This window comes from Pelodiscus sinensis, chromosome 1 (genome assembly GCF_052426305.1).
Source record: "Pelodiscus sinensis isolate ZL-2025 chromosome 1, ASM5242630v1, whole genome shotgun sequence".
Lineage (NCBI taxonomy): Eukaryota > Metazoa > Chordata > Testudines > Trionychidae > Pelodiscus > Pelodiscus sinensis.
This window is the reverse complement of record NC_143052.1, coordinates 292456718-292480694: the sequence shown is the minus strand read 5'-3', so window position 1 is coordinate 292480694 and position 23977 is coordinate 292456718. Positions and strand designations below refer to the sequence as shown.

The window sequence follows — 23977 nt, the reverse complement described above, 5'->3', positions numbered from 1 at the left end:
AGATTAGAGAAATAATGTTATTTTTCTCTATTTTTTCCATTTGTGTAATTTGTGCATTTGAGAGCACTTTGTGGCTAGTCAATTTTGTGTATTTTCAGAAATGTTCCTACAGACAGGATAATCTCTGCCAAAGCTAATAGATTTTAGTTTTTAGTTTGGTTTTGTTTATTTTGTAAAAACCATTAATTCCATGTAAAATCAATAAATTCAAACTATAAATAATCTGCCATACATGTTGTGCTGCTACTGTAATACCTATCCAACTAATATGCAAATTCTTCCTTTTTTTTTGTTTGATGGTCATTATAAACTTTCCCTTTGGTTGAAAAACTTGATGCAATTGTTAAAATAATTTACTAAGTTTTTGTTATAAGATGAAAATCATTACACCTAATTGGTATTTCCTGAAAAAAAAAACTTTGTGTACACACGAGTTCATGAAACTGTTTTTTCCTTTGCAGACATGGATGGAAATGGTTTCATAAGCAGTTCTGAATTAACAGAACTGTTCAAAGCAGCCAATCTGCCTCTGCCAGGATATAGAATCCGAGAAATTACTCAGAATTTGATGGCCACGGGAGATCAAGACAATGATGGAAAAATCAGCTTTGATGAATTTATTTCTGTGAGTAAAATGTTATTTTGGAGAAATTCCTCTAAAAAGAAATTCAGGGGGGAAACCAGCCTAATGTTCAAGATATAAGCTGTCCAGGAATTTTCTGTCAACGATTTGTATGTGGTAAATGCAATTTCCACAAACGGAGACCAAAACCAAATGTTGAAATATTGGTATTTCCTGCAGGATAGAAATTTCAGAATTTCACTTCCCTCTGTTGAAAACTTTTAACTTCTAAGGGTTTGTCCCCAGAAAACAAGACTCTTTAGTTTTCTAATATGCTTTCATTTCTTATTAATTAGTTAAAATATAAAAAAGTTATAAGGTCCCAATTCTGCAAAGCAGCCATAAATGCTAACTCTTGCCTCGGTGTAGAGTGCCCATTTAAGTAATGGTTGTTGTTATGGATTATTTATTTATTCAATGCTCACATTGTGTCCAGCTGTGAAAAAACACAGAGGAAAGCATGGTCCCAGGGAACTTACAATCTAAAAGTTTTACTCTTTAGAGCTTGCCATTTTAAAATTGCTCTCTTTAATTTGAAAGGTATTCCATGGCCTGAAAAGCACAGATGTTGCTAAAACCTTTCGAAAAGCAATCAATAAAAAGGAGGGGATTTGTGCCATTGGTGGAACTTCAGTCCAGTCCAGTGTTGGGACCCAGCATTCTTATTCAGGTACGTACAGACAATTAATATTGAGTAACAGCAACTAAATGGTCCCCTGAAGATCATTTCATAACTGTGTGAAATGCTGGGGCGTTGGGGTTTGGGAACTGCAGTATAGGTAAGGGTGACATAGAATAGGAATATTTAGGGCAAACTGTAATAAAGGATAAGTAAGAGCAGTATTTTGACCAAAAAACCCAGCATTCCGACCAAAAAACCCAGCATTCCTTATTTTAAATAATTGTGCAGTTTTCAGGTAGACTAGATAAGTAATGGAAAAGATGCCAAATGGCTTTTAATAAGACATGAGATGTTGATGTCAAGAGATTTGGTAAAAGTTTAGGCTCCAAGTTGATAGTTGTTTGTTTTTGTTTGTTTGTTTGTTTTTTCTTGTAGAAGAGGAAAAGTATGCCTTTGTGAATTGGATTAACAAAGCCCTTGAGAATGATCCTGATTGCCGACATGTGCTTCCAATGAATCCGGACACAGATGACCTCTTTCTGGCCGTTGGTGATGGCATTGTGCTTTGGTAAATACCACCTATGTTTCCTTACACAGTTAGGCCCTGACCCTGTGAAAACTGATGTCTGTGCTTGCTTTGAAGTATACGAGTGGTTGTGTTGCTTTTAGAATTAGTCAACATGGATATAATTCATTACAGTATTAGGGCTCTAGTGATTCTCTTTCTCGCACCTTTTTTTTTTTTGAGATGGTAAACTTATTTAACTACTACTTAACTTTGAAAAGTAGATATTGTATATGTTAGAAGTGACTGTCTCTGTCCATTAGAAGCAGGGGAGAAATAATGGAGCCAACAGGAGTGAATGTGAGTTGAGAATGTATAAAAACTGAGTGAGGACCTTAGACTACAGAACCCAGTGAGTTTTTTGTATACAGGTTGAACCGCCCAAATCCAAGACTCTCTGGTCTGGCAACATCCGTGGTCTGGTAGGGCCACGGATGTTGCTGGATCAAAGAACCCCAAAGGCAGGAGCTACGCAGGGGCTGGGGAGCCCTGGCTGAGAGAGGTGGCATCTGGAGAGCGCTCCCCGTCCTGGTGTTAGTGGATCAAGGTGGCTGGGGAGCCCCATCCCTGGTTGGGGAACCCCTGGGGTTAGTGGGGCGGGGCAGTGGCTGGGAGCTGCCGCCCCAGCCGGGGAACCCCCAGCATCAGCTGGATCATGTGATGGGGGAGTTCCAGCCCCAGCCAGGGATTCCCCGGTTGCAGCGGGGCTGTCGGCGCCTGGGTGGCCTTGGCCAGGAACCCCCCAGTGGCAGCAGGATCAGGGTAACTGGGCAGCCTCTGCAGAGGAACCCCTGGCTGAAGTGGGGCTGGCAGAGGCAAGCAGCTGGAATCCCCAGCGGCAGCAGAGCAGCCCTTGCCACAGAGTGGGGGGGTGGGCAGCCCCTGCTGGGGAACCCCTGGCACAGTAGGGCCAGCAGCAGTTGGGTGGCTCCAGCCAGAACACAGGGAACACTCTGTGGCAGCAGAGCCGGCAGCAGCTAAGGGTCCCACCAGGAACCCTGCGAGACCCTGGGGCAGCCAGCAGAGGAGCACTTTCCTCCCTGGTTTGGAACTGCTCCGGTCCCCAGGGTGCCAGACCAGGGAGTTCAGCCTGTACTACTTTGCATGTCTGAAATGTCCTGCATTACACAAAATGGGCCAAATCCTGACGTTCTCAGTCCTTATATACAATTCTTAGCTAAGATTAGCTGGAGAGTTAGATAAATAAGGACTTGGCACCAAGGAAAGTTTGCTTAAGATGAGAACAGGATAATGTAAGAGCTTCGGGAATTGTTTGCACCTTTTTTATTAAATGATACTGAAACACAACCAACTTGCCTAAATGTGAAGGGTTTGAGCAGCCCAGGCTTTACATTTTACTAGGAAACAGCTATATCATTAGAAATAACCATGCCTAGTAAACACATGAATGTGTGGTTCTTTTTCTTATGTATTAACTGTGTTTTGTAATAGTAATAGGAAATTCAAAACAGGGCATTTTTAGGAGGCTCCTCTTCAGAGAAATGCAAAATATTTGTGGTGCAAAAATTGTCATCACATTTTATTGTGAACTTTAAATTCTGCTGGAGTCTCTGTATTTTTGAGCAATATTGAGGCCATTTTTGAGTGAACCTGACTTTGTGTCAAAAGTTTGTATAAATTTGAGGATCTGTTTGCAGCTGAGACAATGAAAATAGCTATTTTTTCAAATTGTGCATAAAATTTTAGAAGTAGAGGATGCAAAGCAATGGGAAACAGTAAATATTTTTACATGGATTTCCATAAAATGAACATTTGAATTTCACACAGGTTTGTTTTATAGCCCTTTTTGGCCACTATTCAATATTACTGCCTGGCACCTGCCCTGTCTCAACTGGTCAAGAAAAAACTGTGCTAAAAGTGTGTTTGAGAGAGCCTGACTGCCTACAGGTCTTCTTGAACTTTCTAATGAACAAAACAAGTTCTTGTGTCAATTCAGTCTCTGGCTCTCTGATCAATTGTGACACTGCACTGATTAGGCCTCAGCTGGAGTATTGTGTCCAGTTCCAGGTGTCACATTCCAGGAAAGATGTGGACAAATAAGAGAAAGTTCAAAGAAAAGCAATACAACTGAATAAAAGTCTTGAAAAAAGGATTTAAAACATTAGGATTGTTTAGTATGTAAAAGACTGAGAGGGGACATAACAATTTTCAAGTGTACAAAAAGTTGTTACGAGGATGGAGAAAAATTGTTCTCCTTAATCTCTGATGCTAAGATAAGAAGCAATGTACTTAAACTGCAGCAAGGGTGGTTCAGGTTGGACTAAAAACTTCTTAACTGTTGGGGTAGCTAAGTGCTGGAATAAATTGTCCAGGGAGGTTATGGAATCTCCATCATTGGATGTTTTTGAGAACAGGCTAGACCTGTCAGGAAAGGTCTAGATAATACTTAGGCCTGCTATGAATGCAGCGGACAGCACAAGATCATCTGTTCAGGTTCCTTCCACTGTTACGATTCTGTGATTTTTATGATGAAGCTTCAAAATGACTTTGGTGTAAGCATAGTGGTGTACTTCTCACGTACGTTTGTTCTTCAATTTACAGTAAAATGATAAACTTTTCAGTGCCAGACACAATTGATGAAAGAACAATCAACAAAAAGAAGCTCACTCCATTCACTATTCAGGTACTGAAATATCAAGTATAAATGCTGAGTCGCTGTAATGTAATTAATTAAGGTGCTATACATGTCATGGTTCTGCATAATGCAGTCAGACACAGTTTGTGGTAAAGTATGGTACTTAGGGTGCAGTCCTGCAAAGATTTACATCCATGCTTAATTTTAAACTTGAGAATGATCCCACTGAAGTCTATGTTCTTACAATTAAGTCTATGTAAGTCATGTTCTTACAATTAAGCATGGGTCTAAATCTTAGCAGTATCTAAAGATAAAATGCCTAATGAATACTACAGATGACATGAGATGAAGACAATGACAAATTCAAAAGTGAGTTAACTACTAGATAATTAAATGACCCCAGAGTACTGAGATTAGGTGACTCATTCATAGTCACACAAGAATTATGTTGCAGAGCCAAAAACTGAATCAACATCTCCTGAGTTCCAGTCCAGTGCCTTAAACAAAAGACCATCCTTGCTATAGAAATTACATATGTGGAACATAGCTGGGTTAACATTAATATTCTTTTGTGATTTTTTTAATCTGTTCAACTGGAATGTTGGATTCATTTTGTAATGTACATTGTGTGCACAGATTCCTTATTTAAAGATGAACTGGAAAACAAAAATTCTACCTAAAGATCTAAATTAAAGTTTATTCTGTTTCTCTTACAACTGTATATAGAGATACCACATTCTATATACAGTATATATTTATCTTGTACCAGTATATAAATAGATATATAACTGTTGTAGCCCTCAGTTACACTGATTAAATGGAACATTAGCCAGGCTCAAATAAGCTTAGAAGTCATTAAATTGGGTTTCTATGGTGCATTCCACATTTTTTTCGGTTTTAATCCTCTTGGTCAGCAGCATATCTTATTGACAAGCATAGATCAATCCCTGTCAGATGCAGACATGATTTAATCAATATAGCAGTTGTTTTAACTTAACCTTTTTCCATCTGTCAAATAAAGGGAAGGTAATTATTTTTAAATACTATAAATTTTTCAATTCATGACAATTTTCACTTTGATTTCCTTAGTGTTTTCTACTTACTTAAATCTACCTCTAAAATTCACGGTGGTGAAATCCATGTGATAAATTGCAGAGCTAAATGGCCTTTGTCATGTACCTTTGCTTTCCTTACCTGCCCTCTGCCCACTAGTCCATCTCCCCAGGGATATAGTCAAGCAACTCAAACCTTTGAGCAGATTCAAACTGTCCTTTGAAAAGAAGCCTAGAAAAAAGCAGCCTTCTGAAACGTTTCATCTTTCCATTCCCCACTGTGACATATGGAAATTACTTGTTTCGTCCCATATGCCTCAAAATATGGATTTTCTCACTCATCATATATTCCAGAGGTATAACCGCCAGAAAAAGCAATATTTTGACCAGAATAGATGTGAGGCTTAAGGTCCATTGTCTTGTAACACTTCAGGACAAGAAATGGGAGCTTTTTAATTTTGCAAAGGAGTGGTTCTGTGTGTCGCAGAGGGACACAGGACTTGCTTTTACTCCTGGAAGTTCTAAGCTATTGCACCTGATCTGTAAAGAGTAATGCCTAGCTTTGCTCACTGTATTTCTACCAAGTACTCCACACCCTCCTTATTCTCCTCCTCCCTCCTCTCCCCTATTTAGTCACGACATAACAAGATCTCTCTCCCCTTTTTTTTTATTTTTCAGGAAAATTTAAACCTAGCCTTGAACTCTGCCTCAGCCATTGGGTGCCATGTTGTTAACATTGGGGCTGAAGACTTAAAAGAGGGGAAACCGTACCTGGTCTTGGGTCTCTTATGGCAAGTTATCAAAATTGGCTTGTTTGCCGACATAGAGCTCAGCAGAAATGAAGGTACGTGTGGTGCAGTCTCTCCAACCAGTGCTCTCCTCATTCAACAGCCTTTTGTTATTAGATGCTTATTAGTTATTTCAACTAGTCCCATGGACTCTTAGTTAAGTTTTCACTGCCTCTCTTCTTCACTGCTCTGATTCCCCCAGTTCTAGTCTTCACAGTCTAAGTGAAGCGTGTATCCTTGTCTTCTGACCTGCCCCTGTGCTTAGGAGCATGTCAGTGCCCAATCTCCACACACACCCCTGTACCTGCTCTCAACCCAGTTTTTTCCTGCTCCTTGGTTCCCTTCTCTGGATATGCTGCCCAGCCACCGCCAGCTCTTAGAATCTGCCCTTCCACCCTGCATCTCTGCCATCTCCCCTTAACACATCGTTTGGTTTCCTCATTCTACCCAGCACACTGCTGTCCTGCTGAGGTTTGGCAGTCCCACAGGCAGCTCCAGTTGCAGTGAATGGCTTCAGTTTCCACGGTCCAGTACGCTCCAGTGATGGTATCGAGAAGAACCTCACTGTCTCTTCTTCCTTGTTCCCAGCTGTTTTAAAGATCTCCAGACTCTCCTTGCAACGAAGAACCTGGCCATTTGTTGAAACAGCTGGAAACAAGGAGAGAGCCACCTCCAGGTGACCAGCCAGCTTTGTAGATCACCAGTCCCTGCTCCAGAGACTAACAGTGATCCATAAACCACCGCTGGGAACCCTTGGACTGTTCATGCCCTACTTTCTAAACAGCCTTGTTCTCCATATTGATGTACTTAATTCTTCCTGAAAATTAGCCTTCGTACCCTACTTCATTCTTGTCCGACCACATCTGTAGACGTTACATGCATGAGACAATAACACTGTAAGCTACAAATGTTGCTTTTCTGAGCATGTTTAGTATGTAAAACAGTAGTGAGTAAATACAGGCCTGCAGGCTAGATCCGGTTCCCCCAGGTTAGCCCCAGGCAGGCTGCTGCCACTGTATTCCCCTGCGCCTCCACTGGTACAGATGGTGGTTGTTCCCATTGGCTGTGGATCACTGTTTCTTACCCATGTGACCTGCAGGAAGTGGTGTCCCTGTTTGCTTCTCATTCCACAGCTGCCATTGGCTGGGTACGGCGATCTGCGGCCAACAGGAGCTGCAATTGCCTGTATCTGTGGGGACGCAGATAAATAGCAATGACAGTCTGCTAGGGGCTAATCCTGGCCAATCGCCACCGTCTTATTGCTCACTCCGGTGTAAAGCATTCTTTGTCACCTGAGAATGAACAATGCTCTAACACAATACACTATGTTGTACTTTTTGCCTCTCTAAAATTTATCTCCTTAACATAAAATGAAAAAATCAGCTGATCTGAGAATTTATGGCACGTGAAATATAAAAACAAACTTAAAATGTATTTGAGCGCAGCGAGCTGGGTTTACAATTCTGTGATGCTGCAGTTGTGCAAAACACTGCCCAGTATAGAGCAAAATGGCTGCATCATCTCTAATATCCAGTTTGTTTCCTAACCATAAAATAACGGTAGGCTCGGGTGACAGCTTTTGTTTTACCTAAGCCTCTCATGCCATTTTCTTCAGTGGGAAAAGGATCAGGCCTTTGCTCAGTAAAGGACGTTAGGAAGGCTAAATTAAAAGCACAGATACTTCTGTGTATGGTGTTTATTTTTCTTTCAATTGTGTGCTTGCCCAGCTCTGATTGCCCTTCTGCGCGAAGGAGAGAGTTTAGAGGATCTGATGAAATTATCCCCAGAGGAACTGCTGCTGAGGTGGGCTAACTATCACCTGGAGAATGCTGGATGCAACAAAATCAGTAACTTCAGCACAGACATCAAGGTATGAGAAACACTGATCAGCTGCAGCAAAAATGACAACCCCGAACTTCAGCTTTCTCCTCCTGGAGTGAGCTTGTTCACCTGGAGGTGATTGCTTAGCTCCCAACCCTGGAAACACGTACGTGTGTGCTTAACTTTAAGCTTGTAAATAGTCCCATTCAGTTCATGATGACTGTGCACATAATTGAAGTAAACCATGTGGGTGGAGAGTGTTTCCAGGGTCAGGGCCGTAGGGTACGTCTACACCGAAGCTAGAGGTGAGCCTCCCAGTCTGGGGTAGACAAAGTTGTGTTGGCAGCACTTGCATTAGCTTGATAAAAATCTTCTGGGTATTGCAGCAGAGGCAGAGGCTTGGGTTAATAACTCAAGCTTGGATTGAGCATGTATAAAATGAAATACAAATAACAAGTAAGAATGGGAAGAAAATATGAAAGATCTTCAGGACAATTCTACAGTCACTTCATGCATAAAATTTCCACTGAACTCAACAGATTTTTTTTTTAACTCAATAGATATTTTGTTCAGAGAAGGGCTGTGGGACTGAACTCCTAGGCAGGCAGGAGAATTATGCAAATTGATCTAGACTTTGATCGATGTCACGTCAATGTTGGAAAATATGAAGTACACAGTGACTTCAAAAACTGGGCCAAGAGAAGACTGGGATGGGACATAACAACTTTCAAGTATCTAAAGGAGAAGGGTGAAAAATTATTCTCCTTAATTGTGATAGAACAAGAAGAAATAGGCTAAAATTGCAGCATGGGAGATTTAGGTTGGACATTAGGAAAAACTTCCTAACTGTCAAGGTGATTAAACACTGAAATTGCCTAGAGCGGTTGTGGAATTTCCATCACTGGAGATATTTAAGAGCAGGTTAGACAAATATCTGTCAGGGATGATGGTGCTTGGTCCTGCCGCGAGGGCAGGGAACTGGACTTGATAACCTCTTGAGGTCCCTTCCAGTTCTAGTGTTCTATGATTCTATAAATACATATGCTATACAAAGGATGCATGCTTACAAGGAAGCATTTGTGTAGAAATCTAAAGACTTCAGTGGAATTACTTGTGAAAATGAAGACACATTTTCAGCAGTAAAGATTTGCAGAATATCCCCGGGAGTCTTTTCCCATGTATCTAATTAGTAACAATGTTTTGGTCTCTCTTTAAAAAATAATAATCTGAATCTTTATTTGAAGGGCTGTCTTCATGTATAAGATCATTTCAGAAGTGAAGTTATTTTTTGTATCCCTGAAATCAACATCATGCTTTATAAAAATGAAAGTAAACGGCATGTGAAATCTCTGTCTTGTTCTATCCCTTTCCTTGAAAAATGCTTGGTAACTGGTGTCACCTTTAATGTCTATCCTTGAAAACTTTATTTTCTATACTGTAACCCTTGCAATGTTTCTTTAAACTTTGTTTTAAACTTTTGCTTCCTCTTTCTATCTGTTCTTTTACTAAACCTTTAGCTGACTGACTTCTACAGCCTTATAAAGGTATATTTTTCATATCTCTAATTTTATACATTCATATTAAATCCATTTTATCTTTTTCTTCCTAAATGCAACATGCAGTATTGTGGCTACTGCTTTCAGATTTTCTATATTTAACATTTTAATGGCTTTATAAAACAAACAGACATGTAAACCAGAAGGCATACAATGGAAACTGTTAAACAGTTTCAGCTTGGTTAATTTAATTATGCTGTCAAATGGTTGATGTACTAAAAACAAAGTATGCTTGCTCATTGTTCATGGAGAAGTATTAGCATGCAAAACCTGGATTTAGATGTAACTCTCTTCCCCGTTCCCCCCCTTTAATTTCTTGGTCTGTTGCAGGACTCCAAAGCTTATTACCATTTGCTGAACCAAGTTGCCCCAAAGGGAGATGAAGAAGGTATTCCAGCTATTGCTATTGACATGACAGGATTAAGGGTAAGACAATATACACTTACACATTTACATTTTTATGACTTTTATCTACAGAACCTAGGTAATACCAAAACAAGCAAACTAGACTTACAATTGAAGTGTAATTCTGCATTCAAAAAACCAGAAATGCAGAATTAAAATGATATGTTGGGTAAGATTTTACTAATGCCAGCAAACTGTCAGTCAACATGAGTTATCACAGAAGCCTTAACAGCCAACAAATGTTTATGGACATTTTGGCAGTTTATTTCTCAACCTTATCCTACACGATAACATTTATCTTTAATAAATCATGTTAATGTTGCATGGTATAGCACATGGTATAGCACATTTAGATAAAAGCACTATGCATAATATGGAAAAGAAAAATGTTATGGGTTTAAACAAGAATGTATTTCAGTTTCTATAGCCTCAGTACACAAAGAGACAGTAGGTTCATGTCTGTTATGAGTGTGATGGTTCAGTGCTGTTGGATATCAATGAATTTTCATGTTTTTGCTGACTGAAGCATTTGGCATCTCCCTTGTCAAAACAGGAGAAGGATGACATCCAGAGGGCAGAGTGCATGTTGCAGCAAGCAGAGAAATTGGGCTGCCGGCAGTTTGTTACAGCCACAGATGTAGTCCGTGGAAACCCCAAGTTAAATTTGGCTTTCATTGCCAACCTATTTAACAGGTATCCTGCCCTTCATAAACCAGAGAACCAGGACATTGACTGGGGTTCTATTGAAGGTAAGAATACAAATAATAAGTGGCATCCAACTTTTAACATGTAAATGAGACCTGGTTGGATAACTCAGCTGTTAGCTCAACTTTCTCGTGACATGACATATAGTTAGTGCAACGTTAGCTTAGGCAGGTTTGAGGATGAGTTATTGCTGTATGTGTTACTTGCACATGGCTTCAAACCCAGTTGGTTCCGTTTACTGGAGATAGATTTGTTTGAATGCACAAATGCTGTATACCCTTTTGGTTTGTGTAGACAAGAATTCATTGTTCTATTGTAATTAGAGTTAATTGTCAGTTAACTCAACTCAAATAACGAACACAATTGCAAATGCTACTTCAGACAATCCACAAATGGTTGTTCCAATTTTGTGTCCTGGACCAATATATATAAGATATCTGGACTAGCATTTACAATTGTATTTGTTAGTTTAACCAAGTTAATGGATTGCACCCTCTAAGCAAGACAAAATCCTTATGAGAAAGGCACAGGCCGTATTGTTCATTGGATCTTCTTTCTGAGCTAAGTGAGTTCTTATCTTCTGTGGTACTAGAGACCCTAAGCTTACTGACTTGAATGACTTCTAGGTCTGTGTGGCTTGTAGTTATTGTGAGCTGACCCTTAGTTTTTTTTTTTATCCAATATGACATCTTGGAAATGTCTATTTTAAATAAACTTCTTTCCTTTTTATGTAAACCTCCTAAAAATGTTGTTTGGGCTGGAATTTCCATGTTTATCTCAGCCTAAAGTTGAATTTTGTTCAGAGGAATTTCTGTTTGGACACTTTTAAGGTCAGTGAGCAGGAAAAAAGTGTACTTCTCCTTTGCAAATGTTTTAAAGACTTCTTCTGTGCACAAATAATACACCAATATCTGACTGCAAAACTTTATATTTTGCATGTGTCTATACATCAATCAGCAATAGTCACTGATAGTTTATGAAGAATTCTAAAATATAGGTAAATTATAATCCGTCAAAATGAGGCTTTTACGTGTGCTCAGTGTGGCACTTCTATTAAATATTATTGTGTAGCTAACAACAACTAAGGAGTTATTGAAATGCAATTTCACCAGTCTGCAATAGCAGCACAGTTCTGCAAGTGTTAATCTTTCTAGCCCAATGCAGCAAAATATCTAAATCACATGCTCAAAATCAATCATAAGCATTTCTTCACACATTGCATCATGAACCCCTGGAACTCTTTGCTACAGGATGCTGTGAAAGCCAAGAATAGAACAGGCTTCAAATAAGAACTAGATAAATTCATGGAGGATAGGTCCATCAATGGCTGTTAGCCAGAGTGGGTAGGGATGCAAAACCAGGCTCTGAAGTGTCCCCGGCTTCCATTTGCCAGAACCTGGGTATGGCCAACAAAGGATGGATCACTTGTTGATTATCTGTTCTGTTCATTTCCTCTGAAGCACCACCACTTTTGGAAGACAAGACACTGAGCTAGATGGACCTTGGGTCTGGGCCAGTAGACAGTTCTTATATATTCTTATAAGTGGTCCTATTGAAGTAATGAGATTTTTTGTGTGCATAAAGTTAAGTACTTTGCTGGATTGAGGAAGAGTGCTTAGCTCCATTGTGGCTGCAGAAAGCAACTCCTCATAAATTTGTATTTTTCAATTGCTTCTTACTGCGTCCTGCCATGAATGCAGAGAGCAAGGCTCGAGTGACCTCACAAGGTTCCTTCCAGTTCTCGGATTCTATTATTCTAACTTTCTCACTAGACTCAGGCTGAAATGTCTCACGGTTCAACATACATTAACGTTGAATTGTTAAGTAAATTTGAGAACAATCTGCTCAAATGCATATGTTATGTACCGAACATTACCTACTGTTTTGTACTTTCATATTTCACTGCCTGTTCATGTTTCATTTTACATGTCATGGTTAGTATACAGTGGACTCTAAATTTATATTTTCCTTGTTGCAAAAGTTTGTTTCACTGAAGTGTTGACTTGAGGATCAATCAATTGATATTCTTTTATTTTAGGTGAGACAAGGGAAGAGAGGACATTTAGGAACTGGATGAACTCCTTGGGTGTTAGTCCCCGTGTCAATCATTTATATAGGTAAGGAGAGTTATCCTCCTTACTTTAGATGTCTAATGTGATCTACATTCTCAAGAAAATAATTGTTTCTAGAAAACACGAACACACCGTCAGTTTTATGAAAACAGATGCCTCTGTTTCATTCTTCAGGAAAATGTGATTCGTTCTTCTAATAGTTAAATAGGATTCCTTGCTTACATTATAAGGCACAGTATGTTTCTTTTGTTTCAGTGACCTGTCAGATGCCCTGGTTATCTTCCAGCTTTATGAAAAGATTAAAGTGCCGGTAGACTGGAACAGAGTGAATAAACCACCATACCCTAAACTGGGTGGTAACATGAAAAAGGTAAAAAAAATTGGCACGGTTCTTGTGAGAATATTTATCCCATTTTGTTGATACTACAATTATAGTTAATATAAGTTTTACTTCACTCAGAGGGTGAAAAAAGCATACATCAGGGAGGTGGAGAACTGAAATAGATGGGTGAGTGCTCTCCCAGTGACTTATTGTATCTTCTCCAGACCCAATAAATTGATGCTACTGCACCAATTTAGCAGGCCAGGGTAGACCAGCCCATAGGGAGCAATGAAACCAAACATGTCCCTATCTGTTACAGATTGACTACATGTATTTTAGAACTGAGTCTTTAATCAACAATATAACAAAGTGTGAAGCCCAATTTGCTTTTTTTTTACTGAGGTTTACAAGTAACATCTGCTCATGGCAGATGATTGTGCTTAAAAATGTGCGTGCAGGGATTTGAATGTGCCAGCAAACATTTTTCGAAAGTCCTAAGTAGAGCCAACCAAATTCTATTTTTATAGTCTCATTAGTGAGTATTTTCCATCAGTTTTCTAATTAATTCACCAGTATAATGGACAAACATTATTTGTCATAGCAATTCTTTTGACATTTTTCTACCAACCTTTTAAAATTTATCTGTGTGTCATTTTCCTGAGTATCTAATTTGCTTTAGTCACAAGTTCTGATATAAGTTCACAACGAGCCGTAGTGGCACCCATGTTAATTCTAGCCCTATAGATCGCCTCCAGCCACATGAAAGAAATAAGTAGACTGTAAGCGTTCTTGACACAGATACCTGACAAGTTGGGCTAAGTAAGAGTTCCCCTCTGAATCTCCACTACATACCAAGCTTTCTCCCTGCTTCCACGGTGAGGAATTTTGCCAAGGAACATTCCCATGGTGTTTGTGAGTGAAGCATCACAAGCTGACTAAAGACCAAAATCAATGCTTAGGGACTGAACACCTCAATTACTGTCCCAAATCACTCCATGCTGCCTGAGATGGGCATGACTGAACAGTGCTGTATACTGTATCCCCATATTTCTTGGTCTGTGAGAAGGCATTCAGGCTCTGATGATATACAGTAGAAATCTATGTTAGATTTGTTTAAGTTGCCTATCCCCATAGTGTTTAAGGGCCAGATCCTTAAAATAGCCAAACCCTGTTCCTACATTGGATGCAGCTGCCTGCCTGGATCCATTGGCATAATTTGGCCTAAGTTCCCTGTACAATGGAAGATGGCATGAATGCCTTGAACAGCAATTTTTTCACATTTATGAAGTACATGAACCGACTCTGTCATTAACAGCTAGAAAACTGCAACTACGCTGTGGATCTGGGAAAGAATCAAGCCAAGTTTTCCCTGGTTGGAATTGCTGGGCAGGATCTCAATGAAGGAAATCGCACACTAACCCTTGCCTTGATGTGGCAGTTAATGAGAAGGTACAGTAGTAGGACATATCATACCCTCTGTTGATCTGGTAAGGAGAGATTCCATGGCAATGGGGCACCGGCACTCATCCCTGAATGAGTGGATCAGTACCATTATTATTATTATTCCTATTGTCTGTCTGAATAGCACTGTAAATGTTCGTGGCCCTTCACGTACAACAGTGAAAAGGCTGGTCTTTGCATCCAGAAAGGAGAGAGGGGAAGCATTGGCTGAAACGGTATTTAGAAGTCCTCAGCTTTGCTTACTGTTATGGAAACATCTTGTTAGATCCTTCAGTTTTAATTTTTTGGTAGACGGCTCTTTAAACTTGCAGAAAAGGGCATGACATCTGTAGTGGAAGGCTGAAGCTAGACAATGTCCAGACTGAAACCAAGCTGCAAATGTTTATTGGAACAACTTCATGAGTGATGTGGTGGATTCTCTACCCCTTGCAGTCTGTAACTGGAGGTCTTTCTAAAAGCGAGGCTCTAGTTCAAACTGAAGTGTTGGGCTTGATGCAGGAATCTCTGTGGGTGAGGTTCTATGGCCTGTGTTAGATAGCATGTCAGACCAGATAATCACAATGGTCCTTTCTGGCCTTAAAATCTACACATCTATTTTTATATACTTGGGTCTTGAGTCCAATTAATCTATTGTCCTTTTGCATCACTTAAACCATATAAAAGGGCCTTAATATGGCAGTCAGTATAAATTGTACCCACTCTGAAGCTCCTTGATGCAGCCGGAGCAGTGGTAAGAGGTCTTTAGGGTAAATGAGAAACAGCCCTGTAGTTTGTATAAGTTAACATAACATGAGGGAATAGAATTAGGTGTGAGTGAAGAGTGCAGGCGTTGACCCTTTTCAGGTTTCACAAGTACTCTATGCCAGAATGCCAAGATTTTTATAAAGCATGAACTAATAGACAACATTTTGTCTTCTGTGTTAAGATACACTCTGAGCATCCTGGAAGATATTGGTGGTGGACAGAAGGTCAATGACGACATCATTGTCAACTGGGTAAATGAAACGTTGACTGAAGCTGGGAAAAGTTCGGTCATCAGTAGTTTCAAGGTACAGTTTATCATTATAAGTCTGTTGTGGGACCCCCCACTGGTTACATTTGTGTTCTGCTTTTTATTTTTCACTGCATTTTCAAGGGATGTTCAGATCTGGGCATTCAGTTCATTTCAGGCTCCTCTCTAGTTCAAGTAGAAAATGTTTTTTCAGAATTATTTTTGATGCTGGGAAGCTGAAGCTTCATACCCTGCTCGGATCCTTTCTGAAGGGACCTTTATGCCAAGTGATAATCAGAGCAGTAACTTGAATCTCTGTCAGTGGTCATCAGCCTCACAGAGCCGGGAATTCACTTTATCAGTGAATGGCGTGAAAGTGAGCCAAAGAATTGCACAGTAATGTCTTATGAAGTATAGCTGTAGTTATGTTGGTGCCAGGATATTACAAAGACAAAGTGGGCGAGGTAACATCTTTTGTTGAACCCAACTTCTGTTGGTGAGAGAAATGAGCTTTTGCGCTTACACACAGGTCTGCTTCAGGTCTGAGAGAAGAGGCTGGGAGTTCCTTTGCCAGACCTGGAAGAGCTCTGTGTAGCTAGAAAGTTTGTCTCTCTCACCAACAGAAGTTGGTCCAATGAAAAGACGTCACCCACCTTATCTCACACCACATCTTGGCAGCCTGTAGTCAGAGTTGTTCATGACATTTAGTTTTTGTGAGACAAAATCATTGCCTTGTAACATGGTGACATGTTTGTTGCAATGCAAGGTCAAGGTACTCAGGCTAGGGTTATTGTGTGGCTGTTGCAGCTCCGGTGCATTCCATGTCACCTTTCTCTGCTTCTGCCCACCTCCTGGCTGGTTGGAGGCACAAGATGGAATCCTGGTGACTTCATTCCATTGCTTAGCACCTGCAATGCTGCTTCTTTGAAAAGTTCTGCACAGGATGTCATTTGAGCCTTGATTATGGCTTTGAAAAACATCTGTCCACCTGTGTTTGTGTCTAACGGTATTTTCCCTCTGTTCAGGATAGCAAAATCAGCACCAGCATGCCGGTCCTGGATCTCATTGATGCCATTCAGCCAGGTTCCATCAAATATGACCTCCTCAAAACAGAGGACTTGAATGAAGAAGAGAAACTTAATAATGCTAAGTATGTGCATTAGGATACTTGCATTGGCGTACCCAGTCAAGGTTGCATTATGCTGTCTTTAAGCTGCTCTTTTATCATTTGCAAGACCGAAATGTTGTGGAAGTCAGAAATACGTAGGATATAAGTAAGGCAGTAAAAATGTTGCTAGTGGAAATTAAGAGCATATTATAATCCTGCTTTATAATCCTTGGATCAGCTCAAATCACTTAACATCACATGCTCTTATTTTCTCTTATTAAATTTGAAAGCTCAGGGAATAATTGCACTAGCAATATAAATATGGGCTCACCAAATAGGTGTAAAGTGAGACGGCAAACTTCCTTGTTCGTGTAAAGTTGAAGCAGGGATTATGTTGTAATAAATAGGGAGCAGGGAGAATTCCATACCTTCAGGCCCCCCTTTTTCTGGATCCAGGTGTTCCTTTCTCCTCTCCTGCCCTCAAACTGCCCAGCCTTCTCACTCTGGGCTGGCAATTGCAGTCCCGCTGCTGAACCCACACTCTGAGGGCAGTTGCTGTTTGCTATCTTCTCTCTCTGTAGCAGCACCCCCCGTACAGGCAGCTAAATTGGGCTCTTCCTGCTTGCTCCAGCTGAGTTATAGGCTTCTGTTCTTTGTGGTGAAGTGCCTAGATACCAGTAGATGTGGCTGGAGAGACAGTGGAGAGTCAACACCATCTGACCAGCCTGTTCTCTGCAAGTCACCAGTGGTCCTCTGGCACCCAGATTGGGAACTGCTGTACTATAGGAGTGGACTTAATCACAGATGTTTTTCCATTTTAAAACAGAACACCTGAAATTAAGCACTTCCCCAATCTGTCAAATCCCCCCCCCCCCCCAACACACACACACCCCAGCTGGCAATAAAAGACCAAATTTGGCCTGTGCAGCCTCACTAAAGGCCATGTGGTTGTCGCATTAATTTAAACTTCCTTTATTGAAAACAGGAACCAAAAGCTATTTTAGGACTATCGCCCTCACCTCTGACTCCTTCCTCTTAAATAGCTGTGTGCTCTGCTGTCTCCTGTCCTTTAACCCACCAATAAATAATGCATATTGATTCACTTCTCCTCTAGTGTTTAGAGACACTCAGATCTGATAGTGATGCGGGGGGACATAAAAACAACATATATAAAGAAGCGTATTGAATACTCTGTCTTCAATTGTTACCTCAGTACCTCAACTCTATCTTTAGTTTCCTCTGGTTTGGCTTCCACCCTCTCTGCTCCATTAAGGCAGGCGCTACACTAGCAAAGAAAATTGATGCAAGATACACAAGTCCAGCTACGTGAATTGAGTAGCTGGAGTTAACGTACCTTTCATTGATTTTTCTGGTGAGGCCCCACAGGAGGAGGTCAATGGGAGAAATGTTCCTGTCAACTTCCCTTACTCCTCGTGACAGCAAGGAGTACCAGTGTCAATGGGGGTGCCCTCAGAGTTTGATTTAGTGGGTCTTAACTAGCCCCACTAAATTGAACCCTGGAGGATTGATTGCCAGAACGTCAGTCCTCTGGCAAGTGGAGACATGGCCTAAAATTGCTCTCGCTAATCTCTAATCTGTTCCTGGCCAAATCTCAAGCCCCTCAGTCATTCTCATCCTCTTTGACCTTCTGTGCTGCTCTTGACACTGCAGATCACACTCCTTCCCAACTTATCCTCTCTTAACTTTTCCAACACTTGTTCTCCCGGGCCATTCTTTTTGCACTTTTCTGGAGTCTCATCTTTCTCCCTCCTGCTACTTCTCATGTGAGTCACACTGGTCTCTGTTCCCGCTTTTATTACTCTGCTTCCCATCTATGGGTGAACTTGTCAGTTCACAAAGCCTTAGCTACTACTATTTATATGCCAACAACTCACAATTTTTCCTTTCTACTCCCAGTCAGTCTCCCTCCACCTAATCTTGAATTGTAGCTTCACTCTCCAACATCTTCATCTGGACATCTTGCCACCACCTTAAATTTAATATAGTTGTGACTGAACTCATGAGCTTTTTCTCCTCCATTTTCTATTACTGTTGAACTCACCTCCACTCTACTGACTGTATGTATGAAGTACAAGAACTTGTTAAACATATTGACTACTAAGGTTGCTTCTTACCTTTCTTTTAATGTTTCTCCCCATGTAGATATGCCATCTCCATGGCAAGAAAAATTGGAGCAAGAGTCTATGCCCTTCCAGAAGACCTGGTTGAAGTAAAACCCAAAATGGTCATGACTGTGTTTGCTTGCCTTATGGGAAAAGGAATGAAGAAAGTTTAAGCCATAAAAGACTTATACTCTGACTGGAATATGCCCTCAGACCAAATGTTCCTCATAGACTGAAATATCAAGGGAATTTGCAGACTTGGTGCTTTCCAAAGCATGAATGCTAGACAAAGTTCCAAATTATACATAAGGTGACATACATAGTCAGCAAAATAATCAACTGGGTTCTGTTTGGAACAGCTGTGTGCTTGATTTCTTTGCCACGTTATCCCCTTTGCTAGATGTAGCCTTTGAATATATTTTCAAACAATACAGCTTTACATGTGCTGATAGCAATGGTTGTCATTTTCAGGAGGTCAGCTGATGTTTTTGTTTTGAAAGAGGCATCAGGTAACAGCTTTTTTTTAGGATTTTGACATTAATTTTTCTATGGATGTTCATGCTTCTGACATTTAGGATATGCGTTCCTTCAGTTTGTACCTGAAACTGCAAAAAGAGATTTCCTTATGTCAATGTAAGTACAGTGAAACCTTTATTATCCGGCACTCTGTTAACCAGCATTGCCCCCAGCCACAATACTGTCACATCTGCAGGCGCACAGGCCTGGCTTGATTTTACCATGATTGGCTTAACAATTTTTTTTATTTAAGAAGTACTAGTCATCTTTAACTCAAAATAGAAATGTGAGACCAACTGCCTCACACTACAAAACTACCAATATTAAAAACCTGAGTTTTACTATTATTGTCCATTGTTTTTTCCTAGGTTGATGGTATCCTTAGATAACCAGAATTTTTAGATAACCGAAACGCCCTAATCCCTGAGCATGCTGGATAACACAGGTTTTACTGAACTACATAGAGTCCTTATCAGTGTTTATTTTTCTGTGATAGTAAAATTCACTTAGGGTATGTCTACACTGCCACCCTACTTCAAACTAGGGTGGCTAATGTAGGCATTCGAAGTTGTAAATGAAACCCGGGATTTAAATATCCCGGGCTTCATTTGCATCTTGCCGGGCGCCACCATTTTTAAATTCCCCTTAGTGCGGACTCCGTGCCCGCGGCTCCGTGTTCCACAAGGGGTAATGGTAGTTCGAATTAGAGAGCCTAATTTGAACTACCTACTCTGTGCTGCGTGTAGCCACGGGCACGGAGTCCGCACTAACGGGGATTTAAAAATGGCAGCGCCCGGCAAGATGCAAATGAAGCCCGGGATATTTAAATCCCGGGCTTCATTTGCAACTTCGAATGCCTACATTAGCCACCCGAGTTCAAACTAGGGTGGCAGTGTAGACAATACCCTTAGTTGGGGAAACTCTTCTGGCAACAGAAGTGCTAATTAAGGGCCCTATTTTGAAGCTCTTATTTAGACTAAGTAGTACAGGTTGCACCTCTAAAATCTGGGATTCTCTGATCTGGTAAGATCCGTGATCTGGCATGACCATGGATGTTCTAGGTCCCAGTCCCAACGCACTGCAGGGGGCCCAGGTGCCAGAGAATGGCTCATTTGGGCTGGAAGGGGCTGAGAGCCAGGAAGCTCGGTGAGAGGCAGCAGAGGAAGGAGCCAGCAGTAGGGGGGCTTGAAATGACCTCCCTGTCAGAAAAATCCCTCCTCTGAGTCCAGTCAGGTCCAACCTGTACTTCACACTGTGATTAGACTCTGTGGGTGTGTCTACACTGCAGAGTTTTTTCAGAAAAACGTTTTTCTGAAAAAACTTCACTTATGTCCACACTGCAATTGCGTTCTTTTGGGGGAAAAAAAAAACCAGAAAAGTTTTTCCAACATTAGTAAACCTGTTTCTATGAGAAAGAAGCCTTTTTTCCCGAAAGAGCTCTTTCAGAAAAAGGTGTGTGGACGGGAAAGAAGGAGTTCTTTTGCAAGAAGAGGAAAGAGGAAAAAGCACAGGTGCCCTGGTGGTTGTTCAGTCCATAGTAATCACAGCTTACATGCAAGATAGTGTCCACACTGAATGGACACTATCTGTCGAAAAAGCAGATCGCTTTTTTGATGCGATTTTGCTGTTTAGATGTTCTCTTTCAGAAGAAGTTTTTTCGGAAGATCTCTTCCGGAAAAGCTTCTTCCGAAAGAAGCCTGCAGTCTAGACATATCCTGTGATATCGGTGCTATTACTTGTGAAATATGCAAACAAAAGTATCAGTGTGGCCTTTAGAAGAGCATCCTAATTTTGCGAGATCTTCACACTCCACCTTGTGCAAGATGATCACTTATTTTTATTTCATAAAATGCTTTAAAAATAAGCACATGGCAAAGCAAGAGCACCTTAACATGAAAACTGTGCTAGAGAACTTAATGGAAGGTCTATTCATGTAGTAGCAACAATACTGCTGGGACCAAAGAGAAGTGAATATAAAGGCTGCATAGTGACACAGGATTTATCTATCAAACAAGAATTCAGCCCTGCAAACAACTTCAAACAGGTTGTCAAACAATAAAACGTATTCTACTGAAGCACACTTGGGCTGCATCTACGCTGCATCGTAGCTCAAAATAAGATATGTAAATGGAGCTATGCAAATTGCATATCTTATTTTGATGTTATTTCGAAATAGCTTATTCCATAATTTGGTGCTGTCTACACAGCACCATATTTCGAACTAACCCGCTATTCTGAAACATCCCTTACTCCTCATGAAATGAGGTTTACAGAGACATCAGAATAGCGAGCCCAAAATAAGGGGCTTGCTGTGAAGAAGTGGGATAGTTATTTCCCGATATTCCAGTATCCGAAAATAGTGTTGCAGTGTAGATGCAGCCTTACGGATTGGCGCCAGGATTAAGCAAGGCAGTTAAGCATTTGCCTAATTAAGATAAGCTCATGCTGAAGTGCTTTTCTGAACTAGGGCTGATTTCCTCAAGGGGAGTAAAAAGGCATAGCTCCCATTGACTTCAGCAAAGCTCTGTCAGTTTACTCTAGCTGGGTTCTAACCATGTCTGTTTAGAATCAATGAAATACGTTGCACTGAATCTATTCCTTGGCATGTGGTATTCATTGCTATGCGCATCAAATGGATTGTACTGTAGATAAAATGCAATTTTGCCTTTATGCAGTATTGTCAACATTACCTCACACTTCCTCCCCCCCCCCCCTTGCAAAAATTGCCTTAATAAGCATACAGGGATATAAAAAGTCTCTCTCTAAATAAAACATTCTACAGGCCAGAATGGAAGGCTTTTCCTTTTAGTGGTGCCCGGGCTAACTGTTTGACGAGTATCGTATGCTTGTACAACTGAAACCTACAGATTTGAAAGCAAACCCATGGGACTCAGTATATGTAGACTTGTATGTTGGATGTGTACATCATTATGGAAGCCAACACTCGGCATCATCTCACCCCACCAGCCATCCACTTAACATTACTGCTTTGTTTGTTTTGTAATGGAAATAAGCTGTGAGGACTACACTAGTGATGAGGAAAGCTAGTGTCTGCCAACCCGTTTTCATCTAGTAACGTGCTCAGATTCTGCTCCCTTACTTATATTGAGTGTTACCTTGCTCTTTGCATGGGCCCAGTGACTTCAGTGGGACTACTTGGATGGCAGGGCACTGGTAAAACGGTGTGAGGATAGCAGAATCTGGCCCTTTGTGATTAGCTCCTTCAGTTGCAAAGGGATTACGGATGGAATCAAGTGACCAGGGGTTGAAGAATCTGGATATGAGTATATAGTAAAGATTTTGAAAGGAAGGTAATCCCCCGTGCTATATTTAGGTATGTCATTGTATTTCCCATAATGTGGCGTGTTGATAGTGCAGAAAAATATTATGAAGAGTTTGGGTGTGAGTGGTATTATCAAAAATAGGCTTCTCCCCTGCTGCTTCTGAGGTGGAAGGAGAGTATCAGGTGCACAGCTCCTGTCCCAAGCCCCATAGTTCCCCTGCCAGGAGTTGGAGTTTATCCCCTGCTGGTACGGGCCTCTGCCTCCTCACCTGACTCCTGAGCTCCAATTTCCTGCCTTCTTGCTATCTTCCTGATCCTTGCCCCCATTGTGACTTCAGCTCTGACCTTCAGCCCTGACATTCAGTCTCTGGCTATGCTTCTGACCTTCAGCTCCAGCTGATCTGATTTCAGCTTGATCCTTGACTCTGGCATCTAGTATCTGCCTCTGGTTCTGCCCCTAATCTCCATTTTCCAGTGCCTGATTCCTGTTCTGATCACTGGGTCAGACTGCCCACATCCTAATCCCTGTCAGTTTGCATTGAAATTGTAGCCTCTCCATTGATTTTTCAGGGAAAGATGGAAACACAAGAGCTTTCCCACCACAGAGGTGCCAGAATAACCAAAGCAGATGGCTGGCCATCAGGCAGACAATCAGGTGGCACAGACCCAAATTACACAGCTGAGAACTAGATGTTGCAAGAACAAGTACTTCAACTTTGCACTGAGAAACCTGCACTTTGGACCTGGCTTGCAGCATTGTCTTTTGATCCAGGACCCATGATCCCCCAGCCAGAACATTGTGATGGGAACATCAGAGGGTCTAAGGTTTCATGAACCAGTGTTGCCTCCTGTTCCCACTTTACTGCAAAGTTTACTTTTCCAATGAGACCAGACCTGCTGACAAAGGGGGAGGGGGCAATTGCACTGGGGCCTGACATTTCAAAGGAGCCTGGACTAGCTCCCAGCCATCGCCACTGCTGCTACAGCAGTGGTGGCAGCCGGGAGATCTAGGCCCCTTTGAAACACCACAGGAGTGCAGCTCTACCACACCACACAGCTCTGAGAGATGGTGGTGAGGGGAGGACCCAGCATCATGCTCTGGGAAGTGAAAAGGGCTGAATGCCTTTGGCCCTGTCCCTTCTACTCAAGGGAACACAGAGCTGTCCCCCCCCCCCACACACACACACCTTGCCCCCAGGTCCCTGGTGGCTGTTGGCCAAGCTGAATGAGGCAGAAAATTAGCGCCTTTATTCAAATTTGAGTGCAAAGAGTCCTCTGAACTGTCATTCATGCTTAAATTCGACACTTTACACTCAAATTTGAATAAAGGCGCTATCTTACCCGTTACAAAGATAGCTTCCCCAATGAT

General features: G+C 41.2%; 1 protein-coding gene across 3 annotated transcripts in view; it reads left to right on the top strand.

The window, feature by feature from the left end:
- The window catches only part of LCP1 (lymphocyte cytosolic protein 1), a 56672-nt gene extending 37507 nt beyond the window's left edge, over nucleotides 1-19165 (top strand). For all 3 annotated transcript variants that reach the window (XM_006118006.5, XM_025182094.3, XM_025182093.3), the window contains 14 exons: nucleotides 462-625; nucleotides 1163-1292; nucleotides 1680-1812; nucleotides 4372-4453; nucleotides 6136-6301; nucleotides 7973-8115; nucleotides 9953-10048; nucleotides 10581-10776; nucleotides 12771-12849; nucleotides 13060-13174; nucleotides 14442-14575; nucleotides 15513-15636; nucleotides 16604-16728; nucleotides 18850-19165. In XM_006118006.5, coding sequence (XP_006118068.1) covers nucleotides 462-625; nucleotides 1163-1292; nucleotides 1680-1812; nucleotides 4372-4453; nucleotides 6136-6301; nucleotides 7973-8115; nucleotides 9953-10048; nucleotides 10581-10776; nucleotides 12771-12849; nucleotides 13060-13174; nucleotides 14442-14575; nucleotides 15513-15636; nucleotides 16604-16728; nucleotides 18850-18982 — 1820 coding nt within the window. In that variant the 3' untranslated portion in view covers nucleotides 18983-19165. The remainder of the gene's footprint in view (nucleotides 1-461; nucleotides 626-1162; nucleotides 1293-1679; nucleotides 1813-4371; nucleotides 4454-6135; nucleotides 6302-7972; nucleotides 8116-9952; nucleotides 10049-10580; nucleotides 10777-12770; nucleotides 12850-13059; nucleotides 13175-14441; nucleotides 14576-15512; nucleotides 15637-16603; nucleotides 16729-18849) is intronic.
- Nucleotides 19166-23977: the final 4812 nt, after the last annotated feature.